This window comes from Eublepharis macularius, chromosome 12, assembly GCF_028583425.1.
Source record: "Eublepharis macularius isolate TG4126 chromosome 12, MPM_Emac_v1.0, whole genome shotgun sequence".
Taxonomy (NCBI): Eukaryota; Metazoa; Chordata; class Lepidosauria; order Squamata; family Eublepharidae; genus Eublepharis; species Eublepharis macularius.
The window spans coordinates 75,727,670-75,743,318 of record NC_072801.1 but is presented as its reverse complement, the minus strand read 5'-3'; the positions used below and the strand labels follow the sequence as shown (position 1 = coordinate 75,743,318).

The following is a 15,649-nucleotide window of genomic DNA, read 5'->3' as shown; positions in this document are numbered from 1 at the left end:
GATTTTGAGAAGACCTGTTTAGGATGGCAGTCTGTAACAATGGCTGATTCCGCACACGTTGGATAATGCACTTCCAATCCTCTTTAGGTGCAGAGGAGTTAGCCGTGTTAGTCTGTAGTAGCAAAATCAAAAAGAGTCCAGTAGCACCTTTAAGACTAACCAACTTTATTGTAGCATAAGCTTTTGAGAATCACAGTTCTCTTCGTCAGATGCATGAGAGATCATTTGGAACTGAATTTTTCGTGTGTGAAACAAAAAAGCCACTTCCAAACGATTGCTAAAGTGCATTGAAAGTGCATTATCCAATGTGTGCGGAATCAGCCAATGTCTTGCCATGGGACTTTCCCGACTACATTACCATCTTCCCTTCAGTTTGACCACACAACGCTTGGAGATTAACAAAGTTAAAGAAAACACAAGAAGAAACAGACAAAAACTAATTGCCTCCACCTAATGGACTTTATTGTTCTCCTCCGGAATTATCTCAATCTGTAAGACTGTAGCAAATTCACACAGGAAGAATTTTGTACTTTTTGTATTGGGACACTGTATATTGTGCAAGAGATTTAGTATATAATATGTATTAGCACTTTTGCACTTTAAATTGACAAATAGCCTGCACAGCGTCAAGTGCATTTTTCTCCCATGAGGGACTTTGGGCCAAGCTACAAGTGACGAATGACACTTGAACGGCAAGTGTATTTCTCCCTGTTCACTTGCCCTCCACTCAATCCACTTGCCGTTCAAGTGTCATTTGTCACTTGTAGCTTGGCCCTTTGTCTCCCCCCCACCACCACCTTTTTTGCAAGTGTTTGTAACCGGGAGAGCCACCGCTGCTTTGTTTAATATCTTGCCATGAGCATTCCAGATGTGTTCTGAGATCATAAACATGATATAAAGGACCTGCAAGATCACCTTGAAATCTAGTGTAGTTTGGTAGAAAGAATTATGTTCTGGTAAAGAAATGATGCAGACAAATGAGTAATTGCACAAGTTGTGAGATGACAATAGTCTGAGCAGGTTTTTGTCCGAACCTCCATCACTGTGGGAGCTCCAGCTAGCACTATAATATCCACTATGATACATCACTTGACAAAATGTGGAGGTTGGCATGATATTGTTGAGGTATAAGTTGTAATTGGTGACAGAGCTGCCTCTCTGGATTTTGCCCCTGGCAGTGCCATGCCCATATGAGATTTGGTCATGAAACCACTGAATCTAGCATGATTCTGAAGAAGCCGGCGGGACTTCTTCTGACTTAGGTCGCTGGTGGGGCATTTCAAGTTTCCCTTTTGCTGACATTTCATGGCTTGAACTGTATCCTTCAAGCTTTGAGGTAGGGAACCTGAATTGCAACTCCGTACTTCTTCCCTTATCCACAACCCTCTCCCTAACTTTAATCCTCCACAGATTTAGAACCTGATCTTGAATCCATTTCCATGGGGGCTAATCTCCCAGTGAATTCAGTGCGGATTCCTTTGTTTGCATATTTAGAATTGTCGTCCTGATCCAAAGGTTTGTGCAGTCACCCTACAGAGAACCTCGTTCTGAAAATAGCACAGGTATCACCTCAGTGTGGGGGAAGTCCATCAGGGGCGCCCAGTCTGACAAAAGGGTGAATGTTCATAGGCATGGCTATAGTTAAATATCTGCTGAGAAGTCTCTGGACTGTGTCCCTTAGAGTGCAACCCTAAAAAGGCCTTCCTGAAAGTAAGATCCATTGAGTAGACCAGAGTAGATTTTGAGTAGACCTGTTTAGGACAGCAGTCCTATTCACAAACTTAAAACAGTTCTTATCTGATCCAATCTTAAGCCTCCACAAATTTAAATACCTGATCTTGAATCTGTTTCCTCAGAATCTAACCTCCCAGTGAATTCAGTGGGTATTCTTTTGGTTAGCATATTTAGAATTGTCATTTGTGGTCTGGATTCAGGGGTCTGTGCAGTCACCCTACAGAGAGCCTTCTTCTGAAAATAGCACAGGTATCACCTTTACGTGGGGGAATTTCATCAGCGGCTTCCAATCTGACAAAAAAGTGAGTGTTCATCTGCATAGCTGTATTTTTATATCTGCCTGGAAGTCTCTGAACTGCCCCTTAGAGTACAACCCTAAGGAGACTTTCCTGGGAGTAAGATTCATGGACTAAACCAGAGTAGATTTTGAGTAGACCTGTTTAGGACGGCAGTCTGTAACAATACCTTGCCATGCACTTTCCAATTGTGTTTTGAGCTCTTAAGAATGATATAAAGGAGCTGCAAGATCACCTTTAAATCTAGTGTAGACTGGTAGAAGGAATTATGTCCAGGTAAAGAAAGGATGCAGACAAATGAGTAATTGCACAAGTTGTGAGATGACAATAGTCGGAGCAGGTTTTTGTCCGAGCATCCATCACTGTGGGAGTACCAGCTAGTACTATAATATCCACTATGATACATCACTTGACAAAATGTGGAGGTTTGCAAATATTGTTGAGGTATATGTTGTGATTGGTGACAGATCTTCCTCTCTGGATTTTGGCCCTGGCTGTGCCACACCCATATGAGATTTGCTCATGGAACCACTGAATCTAGCATGATCCTGTAGAAGCCGGTGGGACTTCTGACTTAGGTCACTGGTGGGTCATTTCCACTGTCAAATTTCCCTTTTGCTGACATTTCATGCCTTGAATTGTATCCTTCAAGCTTTGAGGTAGGGAACCTGAACTGCAACTCCGTACTTCTTCTCTTATCCACAACCCTCTCCCTGACTTTAATCCTCCACCGATTTAGAACCTGATCTTGAATCCATTCCCCTGGAAGCTAATCACCCAGTGAATTCAGATGGGATTCCTTTGTTTGCATATTTAGAATTGCCGTCCTGATCCAAAGGTTTCTGCAGTCACCCTACAGAGAGCCTCGTTCTGAAAATAGCACGTGTTTAGGATGGCAGTCTGTTTAGGATAGCATGATATGAGCATTCCAAATGTGTTTTGAGCTCTTAAGAATGATATAAAGGAGCTGCAAGATCACCTTTAAATCTAGTGTAGACTGGTAAAAAGAATTATGTTCAGGTAAAGAAAGTATGCAGACAAATGAGTAATTGCACAAGTTGTGAGATGACAATAGTCTGAGCAGGTTTTTGACCGAGCATCCATCACTGTGGGAGTACCTGCTCCTACTATAATAATATCCACTATGATACATCACTTGACAAATTGTGGAGGTTGGCAGGATATTGTTGAGGCATAAGTTGTAATTGGTGACAGATCTTCCTCTCTGGATTTTGCCCCTGGCAGTGCCATGCCCATATGAGATTTGCTCATGAAACCACTGAATCTAGCATGATTCTGAAGAAGCCGGCGGGACTTCTTCTCACTTAGGTCACTGGTGGGGCGTTTCAAGTTTCCCTTTTGCTGTCATTTCATAGCCTGAACTGTATCCTTCAAGCTTTGAGGTAGGGAACTTGAATTGATGTTAGATAAATCCGTAAATGATGTAGAGAAACCACAAGATATTTGTTTGGTCATAGGTCTGTGTGATTAATGGATGGACGAGTGCAAGAAGGAGTGGATCAGTGGAATTTTTGACATGCTGTGTATTACTGATGTAGGTCCCGTAATACCAGGAATTAATGAATCATCGTCAATCCGATTATCTGCACTTAGGTCTTCTGATTCTCCTTTGTTCCCAGGTCTGTTTAGAATTTTTCTTGAGATTTGCTCAAAAATTTATATTTAAGTCTTTTTTTTCTTTTTGACATTCTGTATGACATTTCATGTGTGCCTGACTGAATGAGCACTGCTGTCTTACATTCCCCTCGAATAATATGTTCAGCTGTATTTAGAGAATACAGGGGCTTCTAAACACTCTTGTCTCCAGGTCGTACAACCTCTTGACTTCTGTGTCTTCTGGTTTTGCATTTGTTATGAGAGCAAGTAGATAAATATTAAATAATAAGTGCATAGCTGATGAAGAAAATAAAGAACGTACAGTTAGATCTTTTTGACGGGCATGCTCGGCAGTCAAGAGAATGAGCAGTGGAGAATTTTGAACGCATTTCACACTCTGATAAGCATTCCTTTGAGTGGGCTTACCAGGTGTCTGCCAGTGGCAGACAAACTCCCAGCGATTGGCCGCTGTGCTCACTGATTGCTGCCATCTGGCAGGAATAGGTAGGCCACCTGGAGACCCACGATTTGCAGGCAGATGGGGCAAAATGCTGCACGTGCACTCAAGTGCCGCACATCATGAAGTCACTTCTGGAAGCAATGGCATGAAAATGGGGAAAGGTAAATATCGGTACCCCCCAGCCCCCTCACCCTAACAACAGTTGTCAGGGGAACCTTACAACTCTACCAGTTAGATGTTGTGATGTCTGAAAGAAAAAGACACTGGTGAATTTGCAGATGCCCGGTTCTTAGACCGAAAATCACAACTAGGGTTACCAACTCCAGGACTAGAAATTCCTAGAGATTGGTGGTGGAGCTTGGGGAGGGGCAGGACTTCTGCATGGTAGAATGCCATCAACTCCCTACTGCAATGTAGCCATTTTCTCCAGGGGAATTGATCTCTCTGTCATCTAGAAATCAGTTGTAATTATGGAAGATCTACAGGCACCGCCTTGAGGCTACCCATAAAACTAGGGTAATTTACTCCACAACATTTTGTCACTTGCTGTATTATATTACTATGTATTGCCTGGTGCTGCAAATATACTCTTCCTGAATAGTTATGTATTGTTTAATAGGTCATATCAATTAGTGTCACATCAATCTGATAATGGCTTGTTTCAGCATTTTTTCTAATTCAGTATCAGACTTCTACTTGTTTTCAAATTCCATTTATGCTTACCCTATTGTATTGTTCATTGATGGTCCTGGTCAAGAATCATATTGACTTATCCAGTGTAATTAACCTTGAATCTCCATGAGAAAAGTGGATTACATTTAAAGTAAATAAAATAAAAATGTACTATGCAAATTTACTTTACTTTTTGTCAATTAACCATAGCTTTCCACTTTTAAAAAAAATATATAGATAGATTTAGAGGAATATGGCTAGATGTTTGCCCTTCTACAGCAGCTGAAATTCTACAAATTTCAAAACTGTGGAAACTTTAAAGAATGTGTTTACTTGCACAACAGACGCGATTCTTATTACAGACCAGCTGCAATTTAAACAAATTCAGCAACATTCACTAAGAGGGAACAAGGGAAGGAGGCATACCTTGATATGATCCTAGGAATGTTTCCAAAAATGCCATGCCATGCCCGTGTATTATTTACTGGTGCCACCTTGCGGCTACCCATAAAACTAACATTTTGTCTCTTGCTGTGTTATATTACTGTGTATTGCCTCTTGCTTCAAATATGCTCTTACTGAAAAGCTATGCATTGTTTAATATGTCATATCAAGCTATGTCATATCATCTGATAAAGTACCAGCATAAATTATCAACAGTTCAACTTTTATATATGAAATACTGCCACCTAGTGGTAATTGTCTAAAAGTGCAGCACTCTTGCTAGGAGAAGACATGAGTGTCCTTAGATAAGCATTTTTATCCAGCATAATGTTTCTTCGACAGGAGCCATCTTCATTATAAGTGGAAATAGCAAATTTTTGTTCTTAATCTTTCACTTTTTAAGAGTACATTAAAAATGATCAGTATTCCTATGATATGTGGACATGTGGATAATGGTAATTTGCATAATAATAATAACAATAATAACATTCGATTTATATACCGCCCTTCAGGACAACTTAATGCCCACTCAGAGCGGTTTACAAAGTGTTATTATTACCCCACAACAATCACCCTGTGAGGTGGGTGGGGCTGAGAGAGCTCCAGAGAACTGTGACTCGCCCAAGGTCACCCAGCTGACTTCGTGGAGGAGTGGGGAATCAAACCCGGCTCTCCAGATTAGAGTCCCGTGCTCTTAACCACTACACTAAACTGGCGTAAATCTATTTTACATGGTGTTTGTTTCGAACTCATATTCCCTGATAAAATAACCCATAAGTGAAACTGCTGATCTCCTAACAGAACTAAACTTGTTCTTGCCAGAAGATTGGAAAATAGTAAATTTTAACACTGATTTTGAAAAGTTGGAATCTACTGAAGAACTAGAAAATTAAGGCCAGTTAAATCATAACAGCTGTTCTCAGAGCATTTAGAAGAAAAATGATGAAACAATGGCAATATATATTTTTATTAAAACAATAAAAAATCTGGGTGCCTGTTTTTGAGATTCTCTAGTATTCTTCTTCAGGCTGGGTATTGAGCAAAAAACGTTAAAAGGTGGGTGGAAGAATAATTTCAGGGTTGGGGCCTACCTAATTGTTTCCTTAATGAAAACAAACTACCCTGTCTCCCCCCCCCCCCCCCACTATAGCTTACTGGTCAGCAAAATATGCTCCTCCAGTGGGAAGGGTAACCCCAAGGAATGACATTTAGGGAGTCTGTAGTGGGAAGACAGAATTGGTAGGAATTACCAATTTAATCTGGATTGAATCCTCTGTTGGAAGCTTGTAACATTATAACCTTGGAGCTCAGAAGGTGCGGCAGACTAAATTGGATCACTTATTAATTGCTGATGGATGGCTGCCATTCATATTCTCAGCAGATTCCACTTTTTGCTTCTTCATCCCAGGTGCTTCTGGTGCCGTTTGACTACTCAGGCAAAATATTTAGAAAAAAATTTCAATACATAAGCAATCAAGTATGCAACTCCCGGGAATAATGCAGACTAAATCACCTCTGTGAGCTATTATTCAAAGCCAGTTTCTCAGCACCTTGATATGAGGAAGAAACAGAACTGGAGGGAGGGCTATAGACACAAAGGGCTGGGCCGTATAGAGATGTGTGTATCGAAGAACACGTGTGGAATCCTAGAGGGCAGCATAATCCCCTCTGCCAATCATAGCGATGGGTATTTTGCTACCTAAACTCCAACACTTTAAGGAAACTGGCTTGTGTTGCTGTGTGGACTGTGGTTGTGGGTGACTCAAGTTGCAGGAATGTGTGTAGGGTGGTGGAGTCTGAGGGTGGTTTTTGCCTGGATGCCCCATTGCTTTGCTTCTCTGTGAGTCTTGCGCAGTAATACGTCGCAGTGTCTGCAGCCGTCAGGGAGCTCAGCTGAAGGTAGACTTCATTCCTGGAGGTGTCCCTGGTGATCTTCATTCGGCTGACGAATGCTGGGTTGTTCTGAGTGGTTCCCCCCTGTGGAGTACTTCGAATGAATCCGAACCACTCCAGTTTTTTTGTTGGGAGCTGCCGGTTCCACGTCCAGTAATGATCACTGACTTGAACCCCGGAGACCGTGCAGGTCAATTTCAAGGACCCTCCTGGCTTCACTATTGCCGGCCCAGACTCGGACAGCTGGGGACCGGAAAAAATGCCTGGAAAAAAGGGAGGAGAGCGATGAGAGCTAGTCCTGGGATTCTCTCTTGTTGCATTCCTCTCTTATCTTTACCAATTGCATAAACCTTCACCTGGTGTAATGCATAACAGAATGAAAGAAATCGGGATGGGTTCCATCTCTTTTCCTTCTTTCTCACCCCCTCTCTTCCTTTCATACGGAAGGAAATGGAGACAGCCCCGCCATTGAGGTATGGAGGATGATGCTATTTAAGCAGGAGGGGCCTGCCAGGGAGATTTGCATAAAGGGCCCATGGGCCAGAATCAGAGTGGATAAAAGGAAGCACAATTGCTGGGCTTAGCAGATCAAGAGTTCAAGCACAAGGGAATCCTTGTGTGCAAGTCTGGTGACAATCAATTAAAAGGGACAAGTATTGTGTTGGGGAACAGACCCATTATCTTCTTCCCTTATCCCCAACTCTATCACTAAATTTAAGCCTCCGCTGATTTAGAACCTGATCTTGAATCCGTTTCCATTGAAGCTATTCTTGCAGTGAATTCAGTGGGATTCCTTTGTTTGCATATTTAGAATTGTCGTCCTGATCCAAAGGTTTGTGCAGTCACCCTACAGAGAGCCTTCTTCAGAAAATAGCACACGTATCACCTCAATGTGGGGGAAGTCCATCAGTAGCATCCAGTCTGACAAAAGGGTGAATGTTCATAGGCACGGCTATATTTAAATATCTGCTGAGAAGTCTCTGGTCTGTGTCCCTTGGAGTGCAACCCTAAAAAGACTTCCCTGAAAGTAAGATTCTTCAACTAGACCAGAGTAGATTTCAAGTAGACCTGTTTAGGACAGCAGTCCTATCCACAAACTTAAAACAGTTTGCAAATCTGAAGTTTTTATCTGATCCAGTCTTAAGCCTCCAAAAATTAAAAAAACCTGATCTTGAATCTGTTTCCTCAGAATCTAACCTCCCAGTGAATTCAGTGGGTATTTGTTTTGTTAGCATATTTAGAATTGCCATTTGTGGTCTGGATTCAGGGGTCTGTGCAGTCACCCTACAGAGAGCCTTCTTCTGAAAATAGCGCATGCATCACCTTTACGTGGGGGAATTTCATCAGCGGCTTCCAACCTGACAAAAGAGTGAATGTTCATTGGCACAGCTGTATTTATGTTTCTGCTTGGAAGTCTCTGGACGACGCTCCTTAGAGTACAACCCTAAGGAGACTTTCCTGGGAGTAAGATTCATCGACTAGACCAGAGTAGATTTTGAATAGACCTGTTTAGGATGGCAGTCTGTAACAATACCTTTCCATGAGCATTCCAAATGTGTTTTGAGCTCTTAAGAATGGTATAAAGGAGCTGCAAGATCACCTTTAAATCTAGTGTAACCTGGTAGAAAGAATTATGTTCTGGTAAAGAAAGTATGCAGACAGATGAGTAATTGCACAGGTTGTGAGATGACAATAGGCTGAGCAGGTTTTTGTCTGAGCCTCCATCACTGTGGGAGCTCCAACCACTATAATATCCACTATGATACATCACTTGACAAAATGTGGAGGTTGGCAGGATATTGTTGAGGTATAAGTTGTGATTGGTGACAGAGCTGCCTCTCTGGATTTTGCCCCTGGCAGTGCCATGCCCATATGGATTTGTTCATGGAACCCCTGAATCTAGCATGATTCCGAAGAAACCGGTGGGACTTCTCACTTAGGTGGCTGGTGGGACGACTGAGCTTTTCCAGTGTTCATATTTCTTCTTTGCTGACATTTCATGGCCTGAACTGTATCCTTCCAGCTTTGAAGCAGGGAACCTGAATTAATGTTAGGTAAATCCCTAAATGATGTAGAGGAACCACAAGATATTTGCTTGGTCATAGGTCTGTGTGATTAATGGAGGAGTGGAATAAGAAGTGGATCAGTGGAGTTTTTGACATGATGTACATTACAGGTATAGGTCCCATAACACCATGAATGAATGAAAATTCCTTCATTGCTCCGATTATCTGCATGTACGTCTTTTGATTCTATTATGTGCCACGGTCTGTTTAGAATTTTTCTTGTGTTTTGCTCAAAAATTTCTATTTAATTCTTTGTTTCGTTTTGAGATTCTTTATGACATTTCATAAGTGTTTAACTGAATGAGCACTGCTGTCATACATTTCCCTCGAATATTTCGTTCAGCTGTATTTAGAGAAGGGAAGATAAAGGGGGTTTCAAAACACTCTCGTCTCCAGGTCGTGCAGCCTCCAGACTTCTGTGTCTTCTGGCGGTTTTTTTTATGAGAGCAAGTAAATTAAGTATTAAATAATAAGTGCATAGCTGGTGAAATAAAGAAAGTACAGTTAGATCTATGTATTGTTGAAGGCTTTCACGGCCGGAGAACGATGGTTGTCGTGGATTTTCCGGGCTGTATTGCCGTGCTCTTGACATTGTAGTTTCTTTCGGTGCTACACTTCTGAAGATGCCAGTCACAGCTGCTGACGAAATGTCAGGAACTACAATGCCAAGACCACGGCAATACAGCCCAGAAAATCCACAACAACCATACGGTTAGATCTGTTTAATGGGCCTACTAGGCAGTCAAGAGAATGAACAGTGGAGAATTTTGAAAGCATTTCATACTCTGGCACTCATTCCCTTTGAGTGGGCTTGCCTGGTGTCATGGAGAGAATTGCCGTCACACTGGCTCCAGACTAGTTCTATGCCTAGAAATGAATTGAAACACAAAGCCCCTGAGAAAGCTTTATCAAGCGAAACAAAAATTGCTAGCATTTTGTCAGGCTGGGAACAGCGTCTTTGTTACTCCAGGGGAGAGATTGCAACTTGGAATGCGTTGACTGTTGTGGAGGCAAGGGGATCCCTTCGCATATTCAAGCCTGCGGTTGAAAGGACGTGGATTTGCCAGCGCAACAGCACTTTCATTACTTCTTCCCCACCTGAAGGAGGACCTTCCCCTACATCTTGAATGTTTACTATCAGGTTGGAACATCCTTTGGAGTTGAGAACATATTATGGACTACTGGTAGATGCAGACAGAGAGACATTGTTTTGTATTGATTTGCACATATGTAATTCCACATGTAGTTCTACATTCATTGACTGTGTATTGGTTTAAGTAGACTGTGTTTTGGTTAAAGTATTCACTGTGATAGATAAAAATAATTTTTGCAAGTGGCAGTGATTTATATATGATGTTAGAAGGGTGATTTAGCAGTATGCAGACACTATTGGATTTTGTATACAGTTTAAATTTTTGGGGAGACCCTCTTGGCAACGGTCTGCCAGTGAAAGCCAAATTCCGAGTGATTGGCCACTGTGGCCACTGATCACTGCCATTTGAGATCGCCCACCATTTGCAGGCATATTGGGCAAAATGCTGCATGTGCACTCATGTGCTCCATCACTTCTGGATACACTGGAAGCAATGGCATGAACATGGGGAGATGTTGTGAGGCGTGAAACAAAAAGGCACTGGTGAATTTGCAGATGCCCCGTTCTTACACCAAAAATCACAGCCTAAGAATCTTCCTCAACTAGGGTTACCAACTCCAGGACCAGAAATTCCTAGAGATTGGTGGTGGAGACTGGGGAGAGGTGGGACTTCTGCATGGTATAATGCCATCATTTCCACCCTGCAAGGCAGCCATTTTCTCCAGGGGAACTGATCTCTGCCATCTAGAATCAGTTGAAATTATGAGAGATCTATAGGCACCACCCTGAGGCTACCCATAAAACTAGGGTAATTTACTCCACAACATTTTGTCTCTTGCTGTATTATATTATTATATATTGCCTGTTGCTGCAAATATACTCTTACTGATTAGTTATGTGCTGTTTAATATGCCATATTGATCAGTGTCATATCAATCTGATAATGGCTTGTTTCAGCATTTTTTCCAATTCCGTAATCAGACTTCTACTTGTTTTCAAATTCCTTTTATGCTTTCCCTATTGTATTGTTCATTGATGGTCCTGGTCAAGAATCATATTGACTTATCCAGTGTAATTAACCTTGAATCTCAGTGAGAAAGGTGAACTATATATAAAGTAAATAATTTAAAAAATAAAAATGTACTATGCACATTGGAAGGACTAAAATGAGATGATGTGACTCAATAAAAGAAGCAACATCCTCCATTTTGCAAGATCTGAGCAAGTCAGTTAATGATAGGACGTTTTGGAGGTCTTTCCTTCATAGGGTCGCCATAGGCCGGAGGCGACTTGATGGCACATAACACACACACACACACATTTACTTTATTCTTTAAATCAGAAGTGTTTAATTAGCTGTAACTTTCCACTTTAAAAAACCATATTTATAGACAGATGTATTAGAGGAATATAGCTAGATTTTTGCTCTTCTACAAATGTAGGAATTTTGAAGAATGTGTTTACTCTCACAACAGGCCCAGCTGTTATTACAGACCAGATGCAATTTAAACAAATTCAGCGACATTCACTAAGAGGGAACAATGGAAGGAGGCATATCTTGATTTAATCTTAGGAATGTTATCAAAAGTGCAAAGTGGTGCCCATGTATGAATATGTAAAGTACCAACCTTAAACGTTTATATATATAATACTGCCACCTACTGGTAATTGTCTAAAAATGCAGCACTCTCGCTAGGAGAAGACCAGAGAGTCTGTAGGTAAACATTTTCTATTCAACATAATCTTCCTTCGACTGGAGCCAACCTCATTACAAGGCAAAAGAGCAAATTTTTGTTCTTATTCTTTCACTATTTAAGAGTAAGTTCAAAATTGATCAGGAGCGTTCCTAGGTTATGTGGGACTGGATAATGACAATTTGTGTAACAAATCTAATTATATCATGTTTGTTTCGAACTCATGTTCCCTGTTCAAATAACTCATATGTGAAACTGCTGATTGGAAAATAGTAAATGCAACATTGATTTTTAAAAGGTTGAATCTAGAAGAGAACTAGAATATTAAGGTCAGTTAAATCATAAAAGCTGTTCTCAGAGAATTATTAAGCATGTAGAAGAAAAACAATTAATGAAACAATAGTAATATATGATATTTTTATAAGGAACAATATCAAATTTGGAAGTGCATGTTTTTGAGATTTTCAGGGCCAAGCTACAAGTACTTGTCATTCGTGAGACACTTGTCTTACGTGATCGAGTAGAGGGCAAGTGGAGGGCAAGTGAACAGGGAGGAATACACATGAGTCCGTTCACTTGCCCTTCAAGTGTCATTCGTCACTTGTAGCTTGGCCCTCAGTGGCATGCCTCAGGATTGCGCTGCCCACTTGCATCAATGTATGTGGGGGGGGGGGAGTGGAGTGTGAGTGTGGTTTTTGCTTGGATGGTCCATTGCTTCGCCTCTCTGTGCCTCTTGCACAGTAATACGTTGCAGTGTCTGCAGCTGTCAGGGAGCTCAGCTGGAGGTAGACTTCGTTCCTGGAGGTGTCCCTGGTGATCTTCATTCGGCTGACGAATGCTGGGTTGTTCTTAGTGGTTCCTCCCCGTGAAGTACTTCGAATGAATCCCAGCCACTCCATGCTTTTTGCGGGAAGCTGTCGGTTCCAGCTCCAGTAATAATCACTGACTTGAACCCCGGAGACCGTACAGGTCACTTTGAAGGACCCTCCTGGCTTCACCATTGCTGGGCCAGACTCGGTCAGCTGGGGACTGGAAAAGGTGCCTGGGAAAAAAGGGAGGAGAGCGATGAGAGCCAGTCCCGGGATTCCCTCTTGTTGCATTCCTCTCTTATCTTTACCAACTGCATAAACCCTCACCTGGTGTAATGCATAACAGAATGAGAGAAATCAGGATGGGTTCCATCTCTTTTCCTTCCTTCTCGCCCCTCTCTCTTCCTTTCAAACAGAAGGAAATGGAGACAGCCCCACCACAGAGGTATAGAGGATGATGCTATTTAAGCAGGAGGGGCCTGCCAGGGAGATTTGCATAAAGGGCCCATGGGCCAGAAGCAGAGTGGATAAAAGGAGGCACAATTTCTGAGCGTAGCAGATCAAGAGTTCAAGTACAAGGGAATCCTCGTGTGCAGGTCTGGTGACAATCAATTAAAATGACCAAGTATCGGGTTGGGAGCAGACACAGGAACTATTAAAAGCTTAAAAGCATTTGAACCAACTTTTGAGTAACTGCATCACTTTATTCTTGAAGAATGTCCAGAAACCTCAACCATTGAAGGCTGCAGTTGCTCAGTTCCAGAAAGAAAACAAAAAGACTATTGTAGGATTTGAACTGAGTGCCTTGGGAGTCAGGCACCATCCTCTAATTTCCTACCCCATAAGGACAGCTGGACAGAAGGGGGACGGATGGACTGCAAGCTCTTCCAGTGAGTGGCTGGAGTCTCCATCCTTTTGACAGTCAGGTGGCTGGGAACAACCAATCATCTCTGCTTCTTCCTATGGGTCACTCTGAACGTTACTTCCTTTACAAGTGCTCCATGAAGCCAGTCTGGGCTTATGCAGACACACAGCAGCTCTGAGGAATGGCTTGCATAAAAAAGAGAGTCCCAAATGGGCTTGGAAAGCTGCCGCTGGGGGGAGGAGAACTCCAGCCTTTCTCCCAAGCTTCCTCCTATGCAAAAACAGTGGTGGGGGGACAGTTTTCCCATTTCTGCTGCCTCGTGCACAAAGTACCTCCATGTAGAACAGACGAAATGGGAAATTTCCTCCCTTTACCACTCTTTTGGCACAGGGAACAAAGCTTGGGAGTAAGGTCTGGAGATCTCCCCCTTCTGGCAGTACCTTTCCAAGCTCATTTGGGCTCTCTCTCTTTTTTAATGCAACCCATGCCCCAAAGCTGGTGTGTGTCTGTGCAAGCCTAGGTTGGCTCCATAGAGAGCTTGTGAAGGAAGTAACATTTAGAGAGACCCTAAATATCCCTTAAGGGCTGTCCTTTCTTGGACTCCAAGTAACAGTCACCTAAGAAAGCTACTTGTCAGGTCTTTGGTACCTGGCAAACCCCCTCTGCCCCTTATCGTGCTTGGCTTCTGTTCACTTACATAATCTTTGTTGCTTTATTTGGTCTTGCATTCCGAGAACTTTTGTGTTATCTAAACACAAAGAAGTATGAATATTAAACAATAACCACTAAGAACAGAGGTTAGAAAGTGGCCCACCAATGAGGACAAAGCAACTGTAGCTTTAATCCATATGAGACAAAAAAGTTTCTGGTAGGAGATTAATGATCTCCTGATCTTTAGAGATTAGTTGTAATTCCAGGAGATCTCCAGGTCCCACCTGGAGGCTGGCAACCCCACACACTCTACTCAGGCACTTCAACACCTATATTCTGAGAGGGGGTGCATATCCTGTGGGGGTGGCACTTGAGGATTGCAGCTTTAGGTGTTACATTGGTGAAGTTAGATTGTTGGACTGGGAAAACCGGGTCAGAATCCGCACCTCTGCCATGGAAGTTTGTTGATTGATCTTGGGCCTTTCACAATCTTTCATCCTAACTGACCCTCACCATGATCTGTCTATGAAGATTAAGTGGAGGAGGCAAAAGCCATTTGAAAACTCACTTTGTTTCCCAGATCAGAGAGAAATCAATAAGAAGGATGCTTTTCTGGCTGCCAAATGAACAAATAAAGCCTTACCTAAGGAAAACCCTGCCTATTTCCAACAGATGGGCCTCCATGTACTTCTCCTTGAAGTCACTGTTCACTTCCCCCTTTTGTTCAGGCTCCTTCTCGCGTCTCTCCCAATGTGCCTCTTGCACAGTAGTAGATGGCAGAATCTTCAGCCGTCATCGAAGTCAGCCTTAAAAAGTACTTGGTTTGTGAAGGATCCACAGAGATGTTGATTCGATCTCCCAGTGCTGGAGCATAACTGATGTCTCCACCCCAGTATCCCATCCAGACTAGCCCTTTCCCAGGGGGCTGGCGAATCCAGTTCCAACCATACCTGCTGGTGACTTTGGCACCAGAGACTATACAGGTGAGTTCGAAGGTGCCTCCTGGTTTCACCACTCCTGTCCCAGATTCCTGTAACTGGAGCTCGGATGAAACTCCTTTGGGAGGCAAAGAAACCCAGAGTTAAACTAGCATAGCCATACCTGAAACGTTTCGTCTCTGAAAATCACACCCACTTAACCCAAAATACAAGAGCAGTGTTGGATGTCAGTAAGAGCAACAGAATTCAATGGCTTAAGCAGCAGTTTCCTTTTGACTGTCTTGTAGGAGAGTCTGGGAAAGTTTTAGGCAATACCAACCCAGGCGGAGGGCCAGGAGAAATACAAAAAAGAAGTCAAGTGCCATGGTAATCTCTCAGAGAGAATTTTAATAGGCAGCCAGAATTTCCAATGCAGCT

General features: G+C 42.4%; 1 protein-coding gene across 1 annotated transcript in view; it reads right to left on the bottom strand.

Annotated features, from left to right (window-relative positions):
- LOC129339980 (uncharacterized) overlaps nt 1-13,689 on the bottom strand; it is a 196,399-nt gene extending 182,710 nt beyond the window's left edge. Inside the window, exons 1-4 of the mRNA XM_054994533.1 lie at nt 13,617-13,689; nt 12,717-13,011; nt 7,473-7,549; nt 7,037-7,379 (exon numbers count right to left, since the gene is read on the bottom strand). Coding sequence (XP_054850508.1) covers nt 7,037-7,379; nt 7,473-7,549; nt 12,717-13,011; nt 13,617-13,689 — 788 coding nt within the window. The remainder of the gene's footprint in view (nt 1-7,036; nt 7,380-7,472; nt 7,550-12,716; nt 13,012-13,616) is intronic.
- Between the last annotated feature and the right edge of the window lie 1,960 nt (nt 13,690-15,649).